The sequence below is a fragment of the Eleutherodactylus coqui genome, chromosome 9 (assembly GCF_035609145.1).
Source record: "Eleutherodactylus coqui strain aEleCoq1 chromosome 9, aEleCoq1.hap1, whole genome shotgun sequence".
In the NCBI taxonomy this organism is placed as follows: Eukaryota; Metazoa; Chordata; class Amphibia; order Anura; family Eleutherodactylidae; genus Eleutherodactylus; species Eleutherodactylus coqui.
Genome location: NC_089845.1, coordinates 148,201,643 through 148,226,095, shown reverse-complemented (window position 1 = coordinate 148,226,095; position 24,453 = coordinate 148,201,643). Strand labels below are relative to the sequence as shown.

Sequence of the window (24,453 nt, the reverse complement as noted above, 5' to 3'; positions counted from 1 at the left end):
AGGCCAATAACTAGCCAGGCCAGCAACATATTTCACACTGATGAGGGGCCAAAACCTTGAAACAGTCTGTCTATGCATGGAGGTTTCCTTCTGGAGAATCGTAGAATCATAGAATAGTAGAGTTGGAAGGGACCTCCAGGGTCATCAGGTCCAACCCCCTGCTCAGTGCAGGATTTACTAAATCATCCCAGACAGATATTTGTCCAACCTTTGTTTGAACACTTCCATTGAAGGAGAACTCCCCACCTCCTGTGGCAACCTGTTCCACTCATTGATCACCTCGCTGTCTAATATCTAATCTGTGTCTCCTTCCTTCCAGTTTCATCCCATTGCTTCTAGTCTTTTCTCGTGCAAGAAGTGAAAGACTTCTCGTTCATTGTTCAGTGTAAATGCATGCACCGAATGAACGATTATTGTTCAGATTCTCACTGGATCGCAGGAATCTGAATGATCGTTTGTGTAAAAGCAGCTTTAACAGCATTCAGAGTTGTCCTTTACAGCAGCCATATGATGACTCATTGATTTTCATAGGTTTACCAGGCATGCTCTGTGACCTGTACAGAGGTCATTGTGCAGGGAGGGGGAGGAAGTGAGCTGTTACTATTACCTATTATGAATGGTGGATCCTATGTTATCTATATGTAGGTGTAACCTTGCATTATATTTAGCTATTCAGACTGATTCATTTTGTAAAAAGTCTGGTTGGCAAAGGGAAGCTGTTGGCCACTAGGAAGCATTAATAAGACTCGGGTGACCTAATTTGCATGCAACCTATTGAATTTTTCAGTGACTCGCTCCCCTTTTTAATGGCATACATTTACTAGTATGTATCATTAATAATCTTGTACCTCATTATACATTCTTTTTGTTTTAGGTAGAAGAAGAGATACAAACACTCAGTCAAGTGCTAGCCGCAAAGGAGCGGCATCTAGCGGAAATCAAAAGGAAACTTGGAGTAACCCCGCTGGCGGAGCTGAAGCAAAATATTTCTAAAGGATTGCAGGATGTGGCCTCCACCAATGTGTATGTTCAGTTGGGGCAATCCCTTCATGTTTATCCCTAGTAACCAAATGAATTTGATGGAAAATAGGAGCTAGACTCTATAGTTCGTTCACTGCCTGCTGGCAGCTGTGTTGTCTTTCCGGAGCAGTGACCATATAATAGACACATAAATTGACTTGAGTTGTCCCATAAGTTACTATTATTTTTCTCTTAGATCTGACAAATCTAATTTTTCAACTGCAGCCATGCAAAAAAAAAAAAACGATGGAAGTAAATTTATTGTGCAACTTGCACCAGTTTTCTGGCATAAAGTCAGAAATCTTTGCACAAATCTGACGTGCACCAAAAATTTTTGACTTTTTTTTTTCTTGCTTATACATGCTACCTATCTGATGCATTGGTTTCCAATGAATCAGTTCAGATGAGCGTATTCCCCATGCGTAAAAACGTCCGGCCAGCAAAGATAGCACATATGGTTCGCATTGCGTTCGGTTGTTTTTACGCTGGCCAGAATAGATAGTTCTGGGGCTATCTTTGGCTGGAATACCGCGCCCGCTGCCGTAGACTCCTATGGGAGCCTATGACCGCTCCTAGAGAAGGGAGGTGGGAGAGAGTTTAGCAGCGTGACTGCTAAACTCCCTCTCCATCCCTTGCCGGCTGTCTGCAATGGGAGGGGACAGGACGTGGCGGGAGCTAGTGTGCTAAAGTTTTACCCCTTCCCCTTGCCGGCAGCTCCCATCCTCTCGGCCGACTGTATCCCGGGACTGTGGCATAGAAGTGCCTTGGGCGTCCGAACGGGTGTTAAAACAGGGGTTGTAGCATTGACTTGGTCACAGCTGCTTCTCATTCACATGATTTTCGGCCGCGCTATGGCTATGACACGGCCGGCTGAAAATCGTTGCGGCCGTGTGTATGAAGCCTTAAATTGCCTGTCTCACTTCTAGCTGTTTTGCGCAGGAAGTGAACAGCTCTGTACATTGTGCAGTGGATTGGTTTGGTACTGCGGGATCTTTTCATTCACTTCAATAGGCCACTGCGCAATATACAGAGTTGTCCTCTACTTGCAGCAAAACAACTAGAAGTGGGACAACCCCTTTAAGAGACGTCTGTACAACCCAGTGATCAGGCAAAAATGTCCATTTGCCTGATAATAGGGCTGTATGAAGGTGCCTCCAATCATTAAATTAACACTCATCCAATTGTTAGGTGATTGTATCTTTCATGCATCACCTAAAATCATCGCTGACAACAATTCATCTCACCATGTACGGTATATGGAGGGTGTACTGCTGACACCAATGAAACAGTATGGGGGACAAACTTTTTTTTGTCCCCTGTAAGCCGCCTACAGACGGCCGGGTCAGATCCGCCGTGAGAATTCTCGCAGCGGGTTCCGTCCCACGTCCCTGCAGGGACCAGTGCGACTCTCACCTGCTCCTGCGGCTCTGTGATGTGCTGGCTGCCGCCCAGCCGCGCATGTGCAGAGCGTAGCAGGCGTGCCGGGAGTAACCTTTCTGTGCGGGCCTCTGCGAGACCCACACAAAAATAGAAAATGCCGCAATTTGTTTTCCGTGTGTATATTCACGCGGACAAATCGCGGCCGTCTGCATAGGATTACGTTTTGTAATGCGATCCTATGTAGGCGGGCACAGCCGGAAATTCTGCGAGAAATCCCGCTGCGGAATTTCCGCCTGTGTGCAGGGGGCCGTACTGTCTGAATTGCTCTGTGTGAAGGCCAGACAAATGAGCGCCAATCTTGTGGATTGACGCTTGTTACATGGCCCAAGTTGTTTAATAGGACCCTGCCATTTGCAATGCTGCAATTTTTTTTTCTCCATTTAAGACAAATTTTTTTTTGGACAGATTGCCTCAGTTGGGTATAAAACCAAAGTAATGTCATCAGCAAACAACCAGTTTGCTGATGGTCTCCAGGCACCAACATGGGATTACCTGAACACAGCATTGTATTACAATGATGCCGGATTTTACATTTACTGTATAGCTAGTGCTAACCTGTGGGTTTAATTTACCTTTTTTGCCTTAATTTGGGCAAAATTTCTGCAAAAATCGCAACAAAACTGTCACAACTGGCACATATGAAGAGGACCTAACTGTATGCCGTCTGTTTATGTGTAAGTGGCATCAATGCCCTGCAGGGGATTTACGGTAATTTGATTTTGCTGTTTGATTCATCAGATCAGTCTGTTAATTTTCCAGTCTCGCTGTCTCGTCAGCATTGTGGGACTGCAGTAATTGGTTAACGAGCTCGTGGTGGAACAAGACCACATGAGCTGAAATCATTACTCTTATTGGCCGAGAGCTGGGAAGCCTTACTGCTCATTTCTATATCATGTCTCCTGTAATTGCGGTATATACCTGGAGGCACATGGGGGTTAGTTACTAGTACAGAGCTGCTGATCAAAAGTGCAGTAAATGGACAGATGGGTGGAAATACTATTTAAAAGAAGTGAAAATGCATTTTTGTTTGATACAACGTGGGGGGAGGGAGAATTGAAAAAGCACTTACATAGTCCAAGATACATCCCCAATAAGGGATCATGATGCAATTTAATCCTTATGTACGCACCCGGACTTATCAACATTGTTTCGCCAGTACCTATGTGCGTTACAGCTGCTCTAGAACATGTAAACAGATAGAATTCGGGGGTCATGCATACACTCTCGCTCGGAGAAGACTGTGAGTGACGGCTGTTTTTCACGTGTAAACGGGCTCTCTGACAGAGATACAGGTATTTATTGTAATAGTTTTCTCCCGTTTTTACTGAAATTAGCTTTTAAAATCTTTCCTTTGTCATTTTGATATTACAACTAAGTAAGGGAGGTTACTAAAGGCCCATTTACACACACACCACTTTCAAAAGATTGAAAGATCAGCAATCGTGTTGCATAAAGTACTAATAGGTACTAAGTGCTATTAGTACTTTATTAGCTTCATTTGCATGCAAATGAGCTTCTGGGTGCTGTTGCAGAACTCAGCAGGAGGTCTGAGCTCTGTAATTGGCTCCATTTTTAGCCACGAGCTCCCCGTGGAGAATTCAGCACCATGGACAGCAGACACAGCCTGCAGTCCTGCTTATCAGCTGTTCTGCAGCCAACTGAGAACAGCTGTAACAATATTATCAGCTGTAATCAGCTCTCTGCAGGCAGAATACAGCATGCGGTCCTGCTTATCAGCTGTTCTGCTGAACGGTTTTCAAGCAGAACTGAAAACCATAGTTCGGCCGAGCAGTGAAAGATGGACACATTTAGACACAAAGATTATCACTCAGAAGATGGCTTTTGAGCAAATTTTGAGCGATTAATTGTTGTGTCTAAATGGGACTTAAGGGAGGTTAGTAAGGGAGGTTGCATTTATTCTTCAATGTTCTAACAATAGTTCGAATGTTATCAATGTTAGCTAGATATATCGCGCATCGGCATACAAATAGGCGGCCATTAGCCTTTTTTTTACAACATTGTCGACATTGCGAGTTTAGCCGCATACATTATTTATTACGAAAACAATAAAATGATTCCAAAGAGAACTAACCAAAGACTGCTTTTCTTGAGACAGTTGAGTGAAGATCGTGCAGTACCAATAATTAAAGATCATTCTGAAAATCAACAAGTTATCAGACATTATGAAACCAAATTGGCAGTTTTGGGCGTTCTTGGTCGATCGATTTCCACGGTTTCACTACCTTCAACATCTCCGTCACAGTTAGATCGAACTGGTTGAAAAGTTGTGGTTGGTTCTTGCCACGTTTGCTATCAACCAACTATCAGAAACAATCTTAAGCGAATTGTAGTAAACCCGCGTGCGACGGACACGCCGTAACTACAACAAAATGTATCCTCTGCGACAATGTTACTCAATAAGCATGTAATTAGTAATTATAATTAAATAATTGAAATGAACGTTACATATTCTCATTAAAAAATGTTTATAAATGTTTATTTTAATATTCTTACCATTTAAGAAAGCTAAAAATTCATTCTTAATATAAAAATACGCCCGGTTACCCCGGGTGCGACTGGGGTGGGGGAGTTTCAACTCCATTTTTTAAAATGATTACATGTAGAGATGAGTGAGCACGCTCGGTAAAGGCAGATACTCGAGCGAGCATCGCTCTTCTTGAGTATACTCTGCATACTCATCCGAGCACATGCCGGGGTGAGTGTGTGGGAACGGGGGGGGGGGGGAAGAGGGCGAGAGGCGTGTGGGAGCGAGGGGGGGGGATCGAGAGGCGTGTGGGAGCGGGGGGGAGCGAGACGCGTGTGGGAGCGGGGGAGGGGCGAGAGGCTGGGGGGCGGGGGGGCAGAGGCGTGTGGGAGCAGGGGGGAGCGAGAGATCTCTCACTCTCCCCCCTCACTCCCACCCGCCCCACGCCGCCCCCTGCACATACTCGAGAAGAGCGATTCTCGCTCGAGTATCTGCCTTTACCGAGCATCCTCGTTCATCTCTAATTACATGCTTTAAAAATTCTGGTAAAACAATATTTCCATCAAAAAAAGGTCAAATCATGAGGATCTAGAGCTGCTTGAAGAAATCTTTGCACAAACAATAGAAAAATCCTGAATAAGCGGCTAGTGGGTACCCGGGTGCGGACAGAAGGTTTAATAAAGCATTACTCATAAATGCATAAATTGCTCACTAAGGGTGTAAGGGTTTAGTCACATGTCTGGGGCACACAGATGAAAAAATAGAACTTGTGAATCGTGTTACTAACGTGTGTCACAGTAGTTAGCCATGGTAATCCGACCAGTGCCTATCACATCATCTGGACTGCACCTTAAAGGGTGAGGCAGCGCGGCGTTATATTGTGGCATCATTTTGCCATGGTTTTTCCAAATGTAATGCCATCACCTAAGTGGTACATTACGCCTGGTCACACCTTTAAAAAAGAGTGTCCTTTTTATCTACCGAGGCAGATATGTGAGCCGGCAGGATTAAGGAAACATTCCAAATGTTGTTGCCAGCATAATAATGGCCACCGCCATGAGCATTAACTCATTCCAATCCAATTTTGGATTCAGGGTCTTCTAAAAGGCTCTCTTTTTGCTGTTATACAATGATGTCATCTGCTGGCTAAAGCCAGTGTGTGCGCACCAGAGAGGCTCCAACAGCAGAGTGGCTGGCAACAAGACGGTAAGAATACCCTGTCGGACGTCTTCTGACCATTGGAGCTGTACAAGTTTCAATCAGAATGTAGGAAGACGTCAGACAGTGGATTGGAAAGGTTTAAGATGTAGGAGTGTAGCAACATTTACAATGCATTTGCCTTGAGTGTGGCAAGAATCATTGCAAGGAAACTCTTCTTCTTTGATGAAAATGCCCATTTTATACCCGGAACATTTAGCCATCTGTTTACCAGTCTTGTAGTTATACACTGCAATTGCCCCTTATATTATGTAACTCGTGCACACCGTGCGCATCTGTCGATATCCGTTCCTTTTAAACCTGAAACAATGGGAGAAATTTATTTAGCCGGGATATACAGCACCAGTCTAAGTATAGACTTGCACACAGAGAGGCACACACCTCCTAAAGGGGCTGTCCCACACTTGGCTGTTTTGCTGCAGGAAGCAGACAGCACTATACATTGTTCAGTGGCTCAGGTTGGTACTGCAGGCTAAGTCCCATTCACCAACCTGGGCCACTATGCATTGTATGCTGCTGTCTGCTTCCTACAGCAAAAAGGTTAAAAGTGGGACAGCCCTTTTAATATACTTGGTGCATGTCTGGCCAGTCTGCTTGCCAGACTCAAATCTATACAACCTACGAGCAGTTTCTGATGTTTATTTATTGGAAATCTAATGGGCTTGTGAGGTGGTGTTACCTTTTATACTCCCTTTTGGAGAAGTAGTGAGCAGGGTGCAAAAAAACGAAAAAAGTTGCACATTTTTGCGCTAATGGGACTTCTTGTATGACAGAAATCTATGGGGTTGTTAAATTCTGCCCAATGTTTTAGATAGTCTCCATTCAGGTTATTGTCCATTTTTATATTGGCAAATGGACACTAATCTAATACATGGAAGGAAACCCCAAACCGTACGTGCGCAGTCTTCATCCGTGTTAATTGTTGTGAATAATGATGATTTCCTGCCTTTTAGGTACAGGAGGACCTCGGAAACCCTGAGCCATGCGGGACAGAAGGCTTCAGCTGCCATTTCCACAGTTGGATCAGTTATCACGAGAAAGTTAGAGGATGTAAAGTAAGTTATGCAGCAGCTGTAAAGCCCGTCAATAATGTAGAAGTACTCTATCCACATTTAAGTTTTATCAATCTGTCCTTTTAAGGTACGGAAAACTGGAATTAAAGAATGAGTAAGACCTCATTCAGACGGATGTAGTGCGCTTCAAGTCTTGGGCCAACTGCAGGTCCGATGACCTGAATCAATAGCATTGCAGATCCATTTACTACTGTTAGTCCATCGGGTCATTAGATCCGTGGTCGGATCGTGACTTGCATTATGGACGTCGGCAGGGCACAAAAACATGGGAGCAAATGAAGAGCTGTATGATTTATGCCTATTCCTTAGTTGGCTGCTGTTTTTATGTAGGTCATGTATATTTTTGGTGTTTTTAATTTTTCATGTCACTGTCCCAAAAGGACATCTCCTGTCCGTATGCCTATACATCATACTGGTTTGGTAATCCCTTCTGTTAGCCGGTGCAGAGACCCATGACCGTATATATTTCAGGAGACAATATTCAAATAGACACTATACAATGTTTTTTTTTTTTTAAATGGCTTTTTATAGTGTTGCTTTTTTCTTTTTGTGTAATTTTGAATGTTTCTTGTCAATTTTAAAGGGGTGGTCTCGCGAAACCAAGTGGGGTTATACACTTCCGTATGGCCATATTAATGCACTTTGTAATATACATCGTGCATTAATTATGAGCCATACAGAAGTTATTCACTTACCTGCTCCGTTGCTAGCGTCCTCATCTCCATGGTTCCGTCTAAATTCGCTGGCAGCTTGCTTTTTTAGACGCGCTTGCGCAGTCCGGTCTTCTCCTTTCAGCACGAGCCGCTTCAGTGTGCTCCCCGCTACAGCTCTTCTGCGCATGCGCAGACGAGCTGTCACTGCTCGGGAGCGCGCTGGAGCGGCAATTCTGTACATTCCTCTGTTAGAGGAAGGTGCAGAGCTGCCGAGCTGTCCGGAGAAGCCGCCCAGCTGTCCCGGTAAGTGATGGGCCGGGGGGGCTGCCGCTGCGCCGGGGGGGGGGGCTGCCGCTGCGATGGGGGGGCTGTCGCTGCGATGGGGGGGGGGGGCTGTCGCTGCGCCGGGGGAACTAGCGCTGGGCCGGGGGGGGGGGGGGCTGTCGCTGCGCCGGGGGAACTAGCGCTGGGCCGGGGGGGGGGCTGTCGCTGCGCCGGGGGAACTAGCGCTGGGCCGGGGGGGGCTGTCGCTGGGTCGGGGGAACTAGCGCTGGGCCGGGGGGGGCTGTCGCTGGGCCGGGGGAACTAGCGCTGGGCCGGGGGGGGGGCTTTCGCTGGGCCGGGGGGGGGGCTGCCGCTGTGATGGGGGGGGGGGGCTGCGCCGGTTACCTTCTGCCTGGCGGTGGGTGACTGGTCGGCCGTGTTCACTCCAGGGGTCCGGTCGGTGGCTGTGGGGCGTCTGGTTGCCATGGAGACACAGCTGGTAGTGTCTCGGGAGCGCGCACGTCGGGCTACAGCAAGCGATGCGAAAAGAGCCGGCGGCCATCTTGGGAAAAAGTTTTATAAGTTGCTGAAACGGTAAGTAGAAACCAGCTAGGAAAGTCATTTACAGGGGTAATTAGTAATGTATGTTTAATTAGGGGGACTGGGCAAAAAAAAAAATTCACTGCTTCCTCGAGACATCTCCTTTTAAGTCCTATGGAGAAGCTTAGGGAGGAAAAAGTCCAGACCCAGAGTATGCTGCATTTAAAAAAAAAAAAAAAAAGCAATAAGCTACTGACCCCAAAACCTCACAATTAAGGTGCTTTATACGTACTGCATTCTATATTTTAATATACCCATTCACAGAAAAAGTGCCCTAAAATTAAATCTTTGTTTATGTAATTCTGAAAGCTCTGGACTAACAAGACAAACAGACAGGATACCACACATGTGGATCAGAGTAGACTACACCGTGGTCTATCCAGACAGGATAGAAACGTCCAGAAAGATGAAAATGCTAGTTATGCGCCCCTTATTATATAGGGTAATGCCATCCAGTGCAACCAGAGCCCCCTCATTTAGACCATTTGGTTGGACTGACTTCAACCTAAAGATCCACTCAGATTCTTTCTGTGGAAGTCTTGAACCCATGTCTCCGCATCTACCATAACTCCTAAACAGCTCAAGTCCTTGGAATTTCAGGTCTTTCAGATTGCCACATATGATTCGCAAGCGGGGTGTTTTCTCTTCTTCTGATGTTTCCAATGTGCGCCTGGATGTGCCTCCTCAGTTGTTGTGAGGTCTTCCCTACGTAGTTCATGGGGCAGGTGCATGTGGCCATATAGACAACATTGTCCGTTTTGCAATTGATGAATTCTCTATTCTGAAAAACAGTTTTGTAACTGCACTTACAAAGGATGAGCTTTTTTGAACAAACTCGCAAGCTGAGCAGTCGAAGCATTGGAAGGTGACTTTTGTTGAACTTCTACCCAGCCACATTTGATTGGAGTGCCGGGGAGAGGTGGCTCTTCACAAGTCTATCCTTAATATTTCTTCCTCTGTGAAATGTGATCGCTGGGGTGCTGGGAATCCAATCCTTAACATCCTCGTAATGTCTGAGGATGTTCCAATATCTCTGACGGACTTCCCTGACCCTTGTGACACCAGTATCATAAGTGCCGATTACTCAGATAACTTCAGTCACGTCCCTTTTCCGAGGGACGAGTAGGTCCGCCCTATCCTGTCTATACGCATAAAGGAAGGCTTCCTCCACGATCTCCTTAGAGTACTTCCTTCGGATAAACTCCTGAAATGAGACGTCATCACTCGCCCAAAGAATTAGGATGTCATCAATATATCTCAGCCATAGGCCGCCTGCAGATGGCCGGGTCGGATCTGGCAGCGAGAATTCTTGCCGCGGGACCCGACCCGAGCGCCTGCAGAAAGCAGCACGTACTCACCCGCGCCCCGCAGCTCCGGATCTGTCATGTGCCGGCTGCTGGGCAGCCGGCGCATGCGCACACCGGAGACAGTGGCGGGTGAGTGACATTTCTGTGCGGGGCTCTGCGAGCCCCGCACAGAAATAGAGCATGCCGCGGTTTGTTTGCCACATGAGATATCGTGTGCCCAAACCGTGGCACGCAATCCTATGCAGGCTTCCAGCGGCGGAAATCCCGTGGGAAATCCCGCCGTGGAATTTCCACCCATCTGCAGGCGGCCATAGTAAGATCTTCTCAGTCCAGAGAGTGTTGGTGTCCGAGAAAACAAGTTGTTCTTCCCTCCAGCCCAGGCACAGGTTGGCATAGGTGGGGGCACATGGGCTCCCCATTTCTGTACCTCTGAGCTGGTGGAAGAATTGACCACAGAACAGAAAATAATTGTGTGTCAGAATGAACAGCACAAAATCATTTTGCATGTCACAATGCACACCCTGGTGGCATAAATAGAATTCAACAGCCCTGATACACAGTTCGATTCCTCATATAGGGGATAAGGCCTCTGTCGAGGCAGGCCATGCCTCGTGTGGGTCCACTTTGCTTTCCAGGTGGCGGAGGACATCTATAGTGTCCCTAACATAAGATGGTAAGGCTGTCACAAAGGAGCATAAAACCCTATCCAAATAGATACTGGCGTTCTGTGTAACACTATCTATGCCGGATGCAATGGGGCAACCCTTAAGGGGGTCAGTGCCCTTGTGGATTTTGGGAAGTGCATAAAACATGGCGATCCGGGGATGTTGAGGTGGCGACCCCCTCTACTGACATCAGTGCATCCCACAAAAGCTTATTGGCCCAATGGGGGGGCGGGCTTGCCGCTGGGGAGTTCTCCCAGGAAGCTAATAAGCCAATAGATGTTCTTCAGTAGGTGTTTACATGGATAGAAGCTTTTGGGTTACCATGGTGACGGACACTGATTTGGAGTTTTCCCCATAGGGCACGGGCTTGCTGACACCACGAACATCCGCCTTTGCGGCGGGACTCAACATTGTCTGAGCTTAACATAGTCTGGTCTATTTAAGACTGGATCAACTCCAGCTCTGGTATATGACCGCCACTCCACCATCAGGACTGGCGGTCTTGCTAGTGATATTTTATCACTGCCGTGGACAGGTGGCCTTATAGTCCCACTCCAGATGAGAGGTTGTATTTGGTCGTGGGTTCTAATAATTAGGCAACCGGGACAGCAGCCTAGGAGGCTCTGGTTGCACTGGCTGGCATTACCCGTATATAATAAAAGGCGCATAACTAGCATTTCCATCTTTCTGGATGTTTTTATCCTGTCTGGAAAGACCACGGTGTAGTCTACTCTGATCCACGTGTGGTATCCTGTCTGCTTGTCTTGTTAGCCCATAGGGTTTTGGAGCGGTTCGGCTGCCAGTATTCCGTTGCAGATTTTCTCCCCATAGAGAGGAGTGAGGCGGCAATGGAAAAAAAAAAGAATTGACATGTTGCGGCTGTCAATTTCGCGCCGCATTGACGGTTCCGCCGGGCTTTGCCGTGACTGATTGGCCGCCCCATGTGGACGAGATTTTTACAAAATCTCGTCCACATGGCTGGCTAATCCCAGGATTAGGAGCCGCGGGCGGATTTGCCACACAGAAATTCTGCACTGAATTTCCGCGACAAATCCGTCCTGTGTTGAACCCAGGGTTAAACACACTTATCCCCTACCACCGCTTAGCTACCTCCTTCCGTCGCATAGAAGTGAATGGAGCGGCAGTCATGCATGCACACGACCGCTCTATTCACATGGGACTTTTGAGGTCTGCCATTCTCAGGATCTCACTGGTCAGACACCAGCGATCGGACAATCATTCCCTATCCTGTTTAGTAGAAAAAAACCCTTTTGGCTGCAGCATTTTTTTTCAGCCCATATTCTGGGACATTTATAATTTGTTTTCTACTAATGACCAACAGGGATTCACTGCTCAGATCCCCACCAATCACCTGATTCCTGGGGCCGCTTTCACTGTGGTCAGAGCTGGAAGCAGAAGGTGCAGACCATGTTGCAGCAGTCCAGGTTGGTACTGCAGGCGCAGCTGCCATTGAAGTCAATGGGAGCTGCACCTGCACTACCAACCCCTGTGCTGACTGCAGTGACAGCGGCCCTAGAAATGAGCTGATTGGTGGAGATTAGAGTGTACCCGTACCCGACCTGTCGATCAGAAGTACAAAGTATTTAAAAAAAAGACAACAACCCAGAATACCTTTTTTTTAAAGAAACTATGAAAATGCCACAAAACATTGTGTATTTTTCATAAGAACGTTGTGTGTGAGCGCAGTATAAATGTGATCTGTAACCTCTCGGCTTCCTCCATTCCCATGCCCTTCCTGGCACTCCCACACCCTGTGAGACATGTGCTTTGTACCATAATCTCTTACTAATTAGATTTCTACAGTTTGTCTTTGGAATGCTTATTAACGCACATTCTTCATTTAGTATGCAGGATGTCATGTTCTGCTTGCAGTCTCCCTCGCGGAGTACCGGAGCATCGGGCTAGGCAGAAGATGTTATATAAAATGTTTAGAAACATATGTAGGATTAAGGTGGAGCTCACACGGGCGTATAGTCATTGCACGTCACGGGCGCAGTTTTCGCGCATACAACATGCGATGCCGATAGCCAACTGATTTCTATTGGGCCCCTCACATCTGTATGCATATTAGTCTATTGGCTAATGTTTTGGAAAAAAAAGTTTGATATTGATTATTAACGATATGGGTCTGCATTTGATGGAGACTGTGTGGGATCATTGCCTAGTTTGGGGAGAATACTAATATACGCCTACAGGAGGACTCTGGAGAAATAGCGGAAAAGATCCAAGTCAGGATAGGGGCGAGCTCCCGCCAAAATAGTTTATAGAAAGTGGGTGTGAGGCTGTCTGGCCCTGGGCTTTTTCATGCTGGGGTAGATTTAATGGCCGCCTCCACTTCCTCCCCCTGTGATATCTGTCTCCAGTGTCTCTCTAGTCAGTGTCTAGATTCGGCAGGGCAGTCTCTGCAATGTATTTAGAGTTACGCTCCTGTAAAGTAGATGGATTTATATTTGCAAATTGTCCCCTAAGATCATATAGTTGAAAATAAGAAGTCTGAAATATGTCAAAGATCTCTGCAGGGTTATGGGTGTACAAACCGGCTGAGATCTTAATCCGAGGGATATAGGTATATATGCAGCTTGTGGATGTAACATAGTATCTAAGGCCGAATGAAGACAATGTCCATCTAGTCCAGCCTGTCTATCCTCCTGTGTTGTTGATCCAGAGGAAGGCAAAAAAAACCAAGAGGCAGCAGCCAATTAGCCCTTTTGGGGAAAAAATTCCTTCCCGACTCCCTAATGGCAATCAGACTGTTCCCTGGATCATATCCGATTAGATAGGGGCCTACCTGCTTTGTTGGAATATCCATAGTGAAAGCACTTCAACTGATCTTTAAAATGCAAATCATTTTTTGTCTAGCTTTGATTGAAGTTCATTTCTGGCCTGGATCAAGTCCACCAGTGTGGTTGGAGAAAGCGTCTGTTTATGTGGGGCTTCTAGAGCGTGAATCTGCTGGAGGAGACTAGATATGGAATTAAATATAAAGTGCCCCTTTCTTAAGTCACATGCCATGTTTAACTATTATGCCCCTGAGAACACCCTTCAGTGCCTCCCACTGACTGGGCACAGATGTGCTATCTGAAGCGTGGCTCGTCGTGAAGGGATTGAGTATGCTCCTTTATTTTGCACATCCTTATAGTGTGTTATCATTTAACCGCCATGTCCACTGACTATCCATGTGGTCCACCCAAGCAATCCCCAGAACCCATTAAAAACCACCTAAGTCTTTCAACTAAATTAATAAATTGAATGAGAGGACTGGAATACCCAGAGAGGCTTTTAATCCTGGAAAAAAGACGGCTAAGGGGTGATCAAATAACTATGTATAAATACATGAGGGGACAATACAAGGATCTCTCCCATGATCTGTTTATATCCAGGACTGCGACGGTAACGAGAGGGCATCCGCTACGTCTAGAAGAAAAAAGGTTTCATCACCAACACAGGAGGGGGTTCTTTACTGTAAGAGCAGTGAGACTGTGGAACTTTCTGCCTGAGGAGTTTAAGAGGGGACTAGATGCCTTTCTCGAGTGGAAGGATATTACAAGATATAGACATTAGGTGACCAGCGGGTTTGTAGTTATAGGTCTTACAGTCAGGTAGGAACTATCAAAGGTTGATCCTGGGGTTATTCTGACTGCCATTAGGGAGTCGGGAAGGAATTTTCCCCCAAATGGGCTAATTGGCTTCTGCCTCTTGGGGTTTTTGCCTTCCTTTGGATCAACTAGAGGGTGGAAATAGGCTGAACTGAATGGACATTGTCTTCATTCAGCCTAACATACTATGTTACTATGTTAATGAAAGAAATGTAAACCTGATTGGAAAGCAACAATTGCAGGCAGAAAAAAAAACATTTACTTCGGTGACTCGGTTCACTTTTCTTTATTAGGCCCAGACCTTCCTGTCAGTTTCTCCCGAAGAAGTTTGCTGCCAAAACATCTTTAGCCTAGGGCAAAGCTACAATGGGTGCAGATGTAGCGGTCTCATCCGGGCCCTGAAGCCTGATGTGACCCAAGGGTCCCTTTTTCAAAAAAAGATGACACCAGTATTCTAAATGATATATGATATGATATATGATAACTGGGGGCCCTGTTGGAGATTTTTCACTAGCCCCCAGATCAGACCTATTAAGAGATTGCATAATTAAAACATCCCATAATTAAGAGACGCCAGAGCAAACCCTATAGTGAATATAGCCCTAGTCCCCTTTATAATCTCTGTTTGGGCACTGCTCCCACAGTATTGCGTATGCGTTGCGTTCAGCTGATGAAACTTCTCCAGTCCTCTGGGCTCTTCTCTGCTTGGGGCACTGTGCCGCATGCTGACACCAATGCACACTATGTCCTGCCATGAGCGGCATAACTCTATGTAGTCCTGATGCCCTGAGGAAAGCAGCACTAGCTAGAAGAGAGGAGTGGTAAGCAATATAAACATGCTCATCACTCCCTGGGAATCCTGTAGCAGTTAGTGTTTCTATCGTTGACGGGAGTGCTCATTGTATAGAATGTTAAGTGTTACCAAAATAGGTGTTACTGATAAAATTGCGTCCCACCCCATACACACCAGTGGTGAGGAGGTATCCGAGGCAGTTGCCTACTACCCCTCATCCTGACCCCGAACTAGCCCAATGATTCCCAATCTTATTACTGCAATGTTTCCAATCCAGGGGAATCCCTAATACCTCCAATATCTTGCCCCCGAAGGGGGTTGGGGTTGGTATGGGTAAAACTTTCTTCCCCAGTACAACTGGCTCAGATGTATTTACTGCTTTGCAAAACATTTTGAGCAGTTGAAATGGGCTATTGTGAAATTGACAAGTCTTACTTTTGCTCTGTCCTTTGAACTTGTGATCAGGGCTCCAGGGAGCCCCATTCGTGACAATTGATAAATGAGTCCCATAATACCGTTTCACTTATTTCACTTTTGTACAGGTTATTTATCTTTATATGTGTACATGAATCACCATCACTCTAACCTTCTCATCCTGTGCCAGATTCCTTATTGTTTGGACATCTTACACTGAGCAGATCTACTTGGTTCGACAGATGAACCTCTTGCCAAGAATTTACTTGCCGAGACAATCTAATATTTCCTTTAAAATCTGTGTGTGGCTGAAAAGTGCATTCAGTTGGAACCCTGGATGGAACCGGGCTTTCATTAGTCAAACTGAGATCACTTTGGTCTCCATTTGAACAGGGTTCTGATCCTTTCCATCATTTTTGCCGAATAGAAAAGCGTAGTCTGAGCAGGTTTCCATTCCTTTCTGGCATTTTTGCCGGACAGCATAGCGTAGCAATCCAAGTCCAAGGTTTGCACCTCTGGTTTCCATTTTGACTAATGAAAGCCCATGGCTCCATGTGAATGCTGTTTTCAGCTATTCCATTTAGTTTATGGGGTCACTTTTTAAATTCCCAAGAACCCAAAATTTTTTTTGTGCTACCCTTTGCCATTTGTTCACTTTGCCTCCTATGTACCGTATCAATATTTTACAGTATTTCATTCCTTTTATACTATATCATCATGTATTCAAGTTCCACCCTTAGTTAAACAGAATACTGTATTGGTAGGGCAGCTAGCGACCAGTAAAGATGTAATCCATTTACAGCTCCCTTGATGATGCATAGGAACTAGAAGATGATTCAATACCATAAAGAAGCTGAGATAGTTGCATTAACCATATTTAAAGGGGATGTCCAGTCATTATATAAAAAGTAATCATTGTATAAAGAAACGCTATGTAGGTTTCTGATGTGTTTCAGCTCCTCAGTGTTCAAGACCTCCGTTTGCCCTTAATGATTTGAAACATTAATGAGGAACTTCAAATCAGCCCACTCAAGTGAATGGGCTAATCCTTAGTGGCGGATACAGCCATATGTGTATGGATATCAATGTGTTGATACTACAGTGAAGACACCATTGGGCTCTCATGTAAATGCCTCCACCTTTTACCCTCAACATAAAGGTAGTGACGTGAAGGCATTGATCCCCCATGATCAGATACACTAAAGTCTGTTGTAGAACTAGAGACACAAGTTGCATTGTACTACTCCTGATTTTATTTCCATGTATTGGATGTTTCTTTCAGTAAGTATTATCTCTTATGTTAGCTCAATAACTTCTATTTACTGCAGATGAAAGAGGTTGTTGAGGACTCTATATTGTACTTGGTCAGTTTCCTTATATCTAAAGACAATCCCAAAAGTCTATATTGGATGTAACGGTCTCTTAGGATGGCCATACACATTAGAAGTACATCTGTATGGCTATTGTCTCCCTCTTAAGATAGCCATACACATTTTGCTGATTTTGGCAGACTAACTTTCACTTAAAGGGGTTTTGTCATTAAAAAAAAATATATCTAAACTTACCTATTCCTTCCCTGTCAGTCTTCTTAGCACATCTTCTCCTGGTTGAGCTTCTCCAGTGCCCCAGGTCAGCTCACTGCAGGCTGAGCCCAGCTTGTTATGAGGGCTGCTTATCACAAACTCCTTCCGGCTGGGTCAGTGAAGGTCACATCCCTGTGCTGTAGCTTCACTGCCTAGGAAGGAAGTGTAATCTATTTCAGAGACAGCTCGCATGAGCAATCTCTGAAGAAGACAGGCAGTCCTTCTGCTGGCCTGTGAGCTGTGACATAACATACATTGGCAGACTGCCTACCTAATGTACATAACCTAACAGGAAGGAGAATAATCAGGCAGCTGGAGGTGAAGTGACCCCCCTGGACTGCAGGAGACAGGAGAAGATAAGGGAGGTGAAGATCTGGTAAGTAGACTGATGGGGGAGGAATAGATAAGTAGAGCATTTTTCTTTTTTAGTGACAGAACCCCTTTAAGTGTTTGGGGATATCCGGATTCCCAGCTCTCCAAAGGCAGTTTTTTAGGGAAGAAGGATTTAGTGTGTTGATTGCAGGATGTGTGATCTTTTGGTCTCATGGGATATGTGCCATCGCCTAAGGTGTCTAGTGGCAGCTTCTTCTCCTCTCCTCTCTGAGAACACATGCATGCTCTGACAAACCCCATGTGCGTGTGTATATGGTGGCGGGAGGAAAGAACATTTGCCTGACTGCTACCGAAGGTGTTTGGCCACCTCTTATAGATTGTGATCTGTACTTTTATGTCGACTATTGTAATGTATGCAGTTATGACGTCTGATTAACTTTCGCTGTCTTTTTCCTTTAATGCTGCCACTTAGTATACGTTCTATACAGCATTCAATTAGTATGCCTGCTATGAGGTAAAGTATTAAGCAGTAATGCAATGAAATGTGCATGCCATATGTGCCTGAGTAAGGCCTCATGTCCATGGGCGGGTTGGATTCCGCATGCGGGAGCCTGCAGCAGACTTCGACCCTGCCCACGGCTGATGACCCTGCTTACCTGTCCAGATCGTCTTTTCTCTGTTCTGCAGATGTGTGCAGAGGCACCGACCAGCGTACATGCGCGGTAGAGTTTTTTTTTTTTTTTTTCAAACTCCTGCTTTCCCGTAGAATCCACGGCCCTGGATCTGATGGCTTCCATTGACGTCAATGGAAGCCGCCCATGCGAGAACCGCAGCAAAATAAAGCATGCTGCGATTCTTAATTTTTTTTATCCGCAAGCGGAAACCGTAATTGGATCATTTTACCAGAGCATGCTATGGAGGCTTATTGCTGCGGAATCTGGAGTGGAGTTCTGGATTCCACAGCAAAAAAATCTGCCTGTGGACATTGGGCCTAACGGTAAGAGGGCATCTGTCTTTAGAGAGGGCCTCCTCATTAGCAGTATATTTGCCCTAACAAGCTGCACCCACCAAACAACCCTCCAATTAGGACGCAGTTATAATGAACACGTAGTTGCTAATTTAGTAGACCTGGGCCTCTAGGGTCATCTGACTGGCAGAATGTACCTGTATAACTTGATTACCATATCATAAGCCAATTAAGTGACCCACCCAGTTGACCATGCCCTTTAAACAAGGCTTAAGAATTTCCAATCTGGTGTCACAGCAAATAATGCATTGGTGAAATGCTTAAATGGCAATTACCATGTTAACAAGAACATTTCCCTCTTAGTTGTGGTAGTCTTATTATTGCATTACTTTATATTACCAGTCACATTTTATGGTCTAGGGAGTTCAAGAGCATTCTTGGTGTCTAGACAGAGAGTTCTTCTGCTGTTTGGCTTTGGTAGTGACATCATCAGAGATGATGATCTCACCATGGCAAGGTGACAAGCAGCCAGCAAAGCTAGAGAGCTCACTAGCTGGCAGTGAAATAGAAAGCAATTCAGTTGACTGTTGGCTATAAAAGTGCAATCAAAGCACACCAATAGTTAGTTTGAATGGAGGCCTGCCTAAGTAGTGGCACCCTGGGTAACTAGCTGCTCTTTAAGGCATTGCTTGAATGCCCTTGTGGTTGGTCCTGTCAGAACTGCTTCATCTACAAAGGTTATTGTGACGTTCTTGAATTGCTATTGTGTACACTCGGCTTCATCATCCATGGAAGGATTTACAGTTTTTCCTAATATGAAAGACTAGTGCATGATCAAATCTAGATCCACATGGAAAATGTATTGGCTGTGATCCTTCTGGTTTTTGGAACTGTATATTCCCTCTAAGCATTAGGCTCCTATGGAGTATATGGCAGGGCACCTTCATGAAGCTGAAGCCGTCTTGAGTTCTGTGTGTCTACACTGGCAATATTGCAGTCATTACACTGAATAAATGTGCCTTTTTATTTTTCTAGGAATTCACCGACTTTCAAGTCATTTGAAGAAAGAGTGGAAAATCTGAAGGTTTGTGATGCTGTCTGGGGGTGTATCTATCTGTCAATGTAGCAGCGCTAGCGTACCTCATGTTAGTGCGTTACAGTGATCACCTGGCATGTCTCACCATTCAAATTGAATGGCATGCTACACAAAATGTGTTTAAACATTCGCCGTGCCAAATGAAAGTTTGCCCTAGTGATGCCACATCAATTGACATACAACAGCCAGAATGGCCTGAAAAGATAGAAGAACTCTCCAAGTTTAAATCAACCTTCCAGATGTTTGATGTGGATGCCGTTGGGGACACTAGATGACCTAAAACAGCGCATCTCCGCTGCAGTAGAATTGATAACGGAGGATGTGGTGGGATGTCTCTGGGCAGAACTGGACAACCAACTTGACATTTGCTATTTCACAATAGCATCCATATTGAGCATCCGTAAAGTGCATTCAAAACGCAGAGTTTTTCTATCTTTTCATGTCATTCTGGCTGTTGCACGTCAATTCGATTCAACTCACATTCACTTCTCTGGGAGCTACAGAGACAGCATAAGGCAGCCTATCTGGCTTTTTCCGCAACTCTTGACCACCACAGAGGTGGGGCCTGTATCTATCAATCCTTTTATGGCACATCCTCCTCTACCATTAAATGTAAGTTTGGTGAAGCGGCACTCAATTTCCGACCTGTCCAGGATTAGACAAGCACAACTGCTTTCTTCTAAAAATGGTACCAAAGGGCTGGGCAAAGCTGCAATACCACAGCCAACCAGTGGGACATGTGTGGCACTGTTTTTGCAAGAATGCAGCTTTGTTTTTCTTATTCTGGGTAACTCTTCAGTTTCTCATTCACTAATTTTGATGAAAACTTGGTCAAGTCAAAGAACATCCATGAGATGATTTTGCAAATGTTTTCACTTCTCCAGATAATGGTTTAACCAGGAGTGTCACCAGAGCAAATGAATTATATCGGAACCGTACAGCGCCAAATGGACCCTATTGACTATAATGGGGTCCGTTTGGTTTCCACTCAGCGCTGCATGCAGCGGTATTGTGTGCAGATCAGTGAGGGAACCTCCAAACTGAAGTTCCGGCGTAGATGTGAAGGCAGCCTTACAATGACCCCAAACTAGTTTCCAACTATCTATATATCGCCTACTGCACACTGATGAGGGGCAAACACCCCGAAACAGCTGTCTGTGTATAGATTCTGGCTTGGTTCCCTATCCATAAATGTTTGTCTTTCTTTCAGTCAAAAGTAAGTGGCACCAAACAACCAGCCGGAGATTTCGGAGAGGTATTGAACTCTGCAGCCAATGCCAGTGCCATAGACGACCTCACAGAAAAGGATCTTGAAACCCAGTGAGATCACCACTGTATCCAGCCAAATCTGAACGATGCTGCAGGATAAATGAAAGCACCCCTGAGCACCCTCTTGTGTTCTCCAAAGACACGTTATGTTTCCAGTGCCCTATATGTGTTGTTTTTTTTGCCTTCCGTTCGTTGTGTATCTATCACTCGCTCACAGTGCAGACGGCCATCTAGAAGCTGAATTTAGCAAGCCGCTTAATCCAGTGATATCACTGCAGCCACCAACCCTGCAAGTGACGGATACTCTTACATTAGTGACCTACGTGCATATATTTGTGGTAGAAGTCGTAAAAGAACAGTTAGCCAAATGTTTGGTGGGCGGGGGAGAGAAAGGGATTTTTATGCAAAATGTTACATGACTCCTTTACTACTGCCAATGTTTTTGTTACACACTGGATTCTTCATTTACTGTGTAGACACTAATGAAATCTGAAATAAATGTGAGTGAGAACGCTTGCACATATTCTGCATCGCTTCAGCCTGGTGACTTTACTTTCTGTTGTGTTTTAGGACGTTTTGAGTTATTTCTCACTCAGCCTTATGAGTTGCATTCAGTTACCATTTCTACTACTGCTGTATGGAAGGAAGATAACAACCTGGTTTTCCATTAAATGGTTTCTATGTTAATGAAGGAAGGTCTGGTCTTGCTTAATTTAATTAATTGCTGTAAATAAAGATACCCTCCAGTAGGGAGCTCATCTATATATATAAAGCTGAAAGCCCTCACTCACTCACTCACTGACTGACTGACTGACTCGCCAAAAGTTCTACAACTTCCCGATGTCGTAGAAACATGAATTTTTGCACGAGCATAGATTATCTCCAAAATAGGAAAAGTAATTGGGTCCCAACTCGACTATTCAATTCTAGCGCAAAAGAATTGGCGTCGAAATTTAACATACATGATCTAAATCTCTCACTTCCCAATGTAATAGAAACTTAAAACTTGGCACAGGCATTGAATATGTCATAAGTAGGAAAAGCTAATGGGTCCCAACTTGATTATTCAATTCTATACGCAAAAGAATTAGCGTCCAAATTTTACGTACGGAATCTAATTCTTTCACTTCTCGGTGTCATAGAAGCTCGAAATTTGGCACGGGCATTGATTATGTCATAAATAGGAAAAGCTAATGGGTCCCAACACCATTATTCAATTCTATGCGCAAAAGAATTAGCGTCCAAATTTTACGTACGGAATGTAATTTTTTCACTTTCCGGTGTCATAGAAACGTGAAATTTGGCACGAGCATTGATTGTCATAAATAGGAAAAGCTAAAGGGTCCCAACTCCATTATTCAATTCTATGCGCAAAAGAATTAGCGTCCACATTTTACGTATGGAATCTAATTCTCTCACTTCCTGATGTCATTTTATATAAAGGAAACGTTGCATGGTTACCTCCCGTGGAATTTCCTGGGTAACGCAGAGAACTATGCAAAATGGTGAAAATATGTTTTCCCGGTATCTCTAAAGTAACCACGACTTCATAAGATTTTCCGTGTGAACACCAGATAAACACCAGTACCAAATTAACTCGGGCGAAGCCGGGTATATCAGCTAGTATTTCATATGTAAACCAGCAATTAGAGGAGATGATTAAGGCTGCCTGTCCACGGGCGTTGTGGAGATCCGTTGCGGGATACCGCCGCCCAGGAGCAGGAGCCGGCAGACGGATCACTGCTGTCAGCCTATCTGACAGGCTGACCGCGGAGAATCACGGCAAGTCGCAGCATGCTGCGAATTGCCAGCTGCGGGCGGAGAATCACAATGATTCTCTGCTTGTGGAAAGGGCAGCTGCGCTCTCCATAGCAACGCTATGGAGAGCTTTCACTGCGTTCCCCGCGGCCGGATTATCGCCGCGAGGAACGCAATTAAAACTCGCCAGTGGACAGGCACCCTAACTGCTATTGTTTTCCTTGGTTCCCTTCTATTGGGGCTGCTAAACCAAGAGCAATGGGTGCAAGATGATAGGGGCTGATGTTTGGTAAAGTGAGGGACTGGGATCCAGGTGTGAGCAGATGGCTCACTTTATTGGCAACATGTTTTTGGGCCAGATCAGCTTCTTCTTCGGGCCAAACGATCTGACTTAGAAACGCATTACCTATAAAAACGTCTTTCTACTCCCACCAGGATCCCAGTCTTGATCAAACAGCAATGCAGATTATCTTCTACTTGCTTCACTAGATTTGGATGTCTACAGACCTGGCTGTCAGCAGTCCATCCAGAGAGGGTCGCAGCTGTTAGATGTTTGACAGCGCGGGAAAACTTCTTCTAGCTGTGACTTGTTTCTCTCACCATCCTGCTGCCATTCCTAATGCTCCTCTTAGGGTCCCCCTGCACAGTAATAGTGCCACCTTTTGTGCCCCACAGAGTACTAGTACCTCCACACACTAACTTCCCCATTGTGCTCATCACAAAGTAATAATGCCCACTTAGTGCTCCACAGTTAGTGTCCTCCTTTTGTACATTCTATAAAGTAACAATGCTCTTAGTGCCCTCACTTGATTATAATGCCTCAAGAAAGTAATGCTGCCACAAAGTGTTACCTTGTGCCCACCACAAGGTATGTGCCCTCTTAATGTCTCTTTTGTGCCCAATCAGGTATGGTGCCCTCTGTGTACCCCCACAAAGAATGAATGCCCCTTGGAGCCTTCTACCGTTTTCTTTCTGCTTCTCCCTGTATGTCCTGTTAATCATTTAACACTGACTATATTACTTACTTCTGCAAGCCATATAGCCGACAGTGTGTGAATGGTCTTGTCTTGCTTATATTCTGACACACACTGACAAAAGCAAGATTGACGATACACCTACAGCCAGCCACACAGTTCAGAGAAGTAAGGAACCTACTTGGTACAAGCAGGGAGTATCAGTGTGGCAATAGGGTTGTTGGAGACCGGTTGCAAATGCAACTGCTACAACATGAAAAAATATATGAAGAGACGCTCACCTGTTATGGAAACTGCACTTTGCCGCAGCAAACACCTCCCGAGTCCACAGAACCCGCCCAGTCCTGGCGGTCCACAGCAAAACAGTCCAAGGAAAAAAAAATCTTTTGGTAGACTCAAGAGATAGTGTGCTGCTTTATTTCATAAACATAGTGCCATAAAATCAGTACATGAGCTTAGAGAACGCGTTTCGGACTACATACGAGTCCTTGCTCACCTCCAACTGCTACACCCCCTTCAGCAATGCCACTGGCTGAGAGAAGCACTATATCTGGACTTTTTTTCAGACTCTGAAAGTAAGCAACAATCTTGCCATTCACCAGCGACAAACAGTAACTTTGTGTTTTTTTTTTTTTTTTTTTTTTAATTCTTTCCCATTTTGTAAAGTTTATTAGAAAGTTGTTTAACTCTTTATGGTACAATGATTATGCTTTTTACATAAAACCAGAAAAAAACTTTCATTTCACTCTAGCTATAAATCTATATATATAAAATTGAATGTATGCGTGTCTGTCTGTCTGTCTGTTTGTCTGTTTGTCTGTGTGTCTGTTTGTCTGTCTGTTTGTCCTTTATGCGCTACTACACCATTCATCCGATCGCCATGAAACTTTGGGAAGTTGTTGAGTACACTCCTGGGAAGATTAC

At 45.0% G+C, this 24,453-nt stretch overlaps 1 protein-coding gene across 3 annotated transcripts in view; it reads left to right on the top strand.

The window, feature by feature from the left end:
• Nucleotides 1-21,327, top strand: part of TPD52 (tumor protein D52) — a 93,549-nt gene extending 72,222 nt beyond the window's left edge. For all 3 annotated transcript variants that reach the window (XM_066578612.1, XM_066578611.1, XM_066578610.1), the window contains exons 3-6: nt 875-1,023; nt 7,117-7,218; nt 19,468-19,516; nt 20,739-21,327. In XM_066578612.1, the coding sequence (XP_066434709.1) occupies nt 875-1,023; nt 7,117-7,218; nt 19,468-19,516; nt 20,739-20,852 (414 nt within the window). In that variant the 3' untranslated portion in view covers nt 20,853-21,327. The remainder of the gene's footprint in view (nt 1-874; nt 1,024-7,116; nt 7,219-19,467; nt 19,517-20,738) is intronic.
• Nucleotides 21,328-24,453: the final 3,126 nt, after the last annotated feature.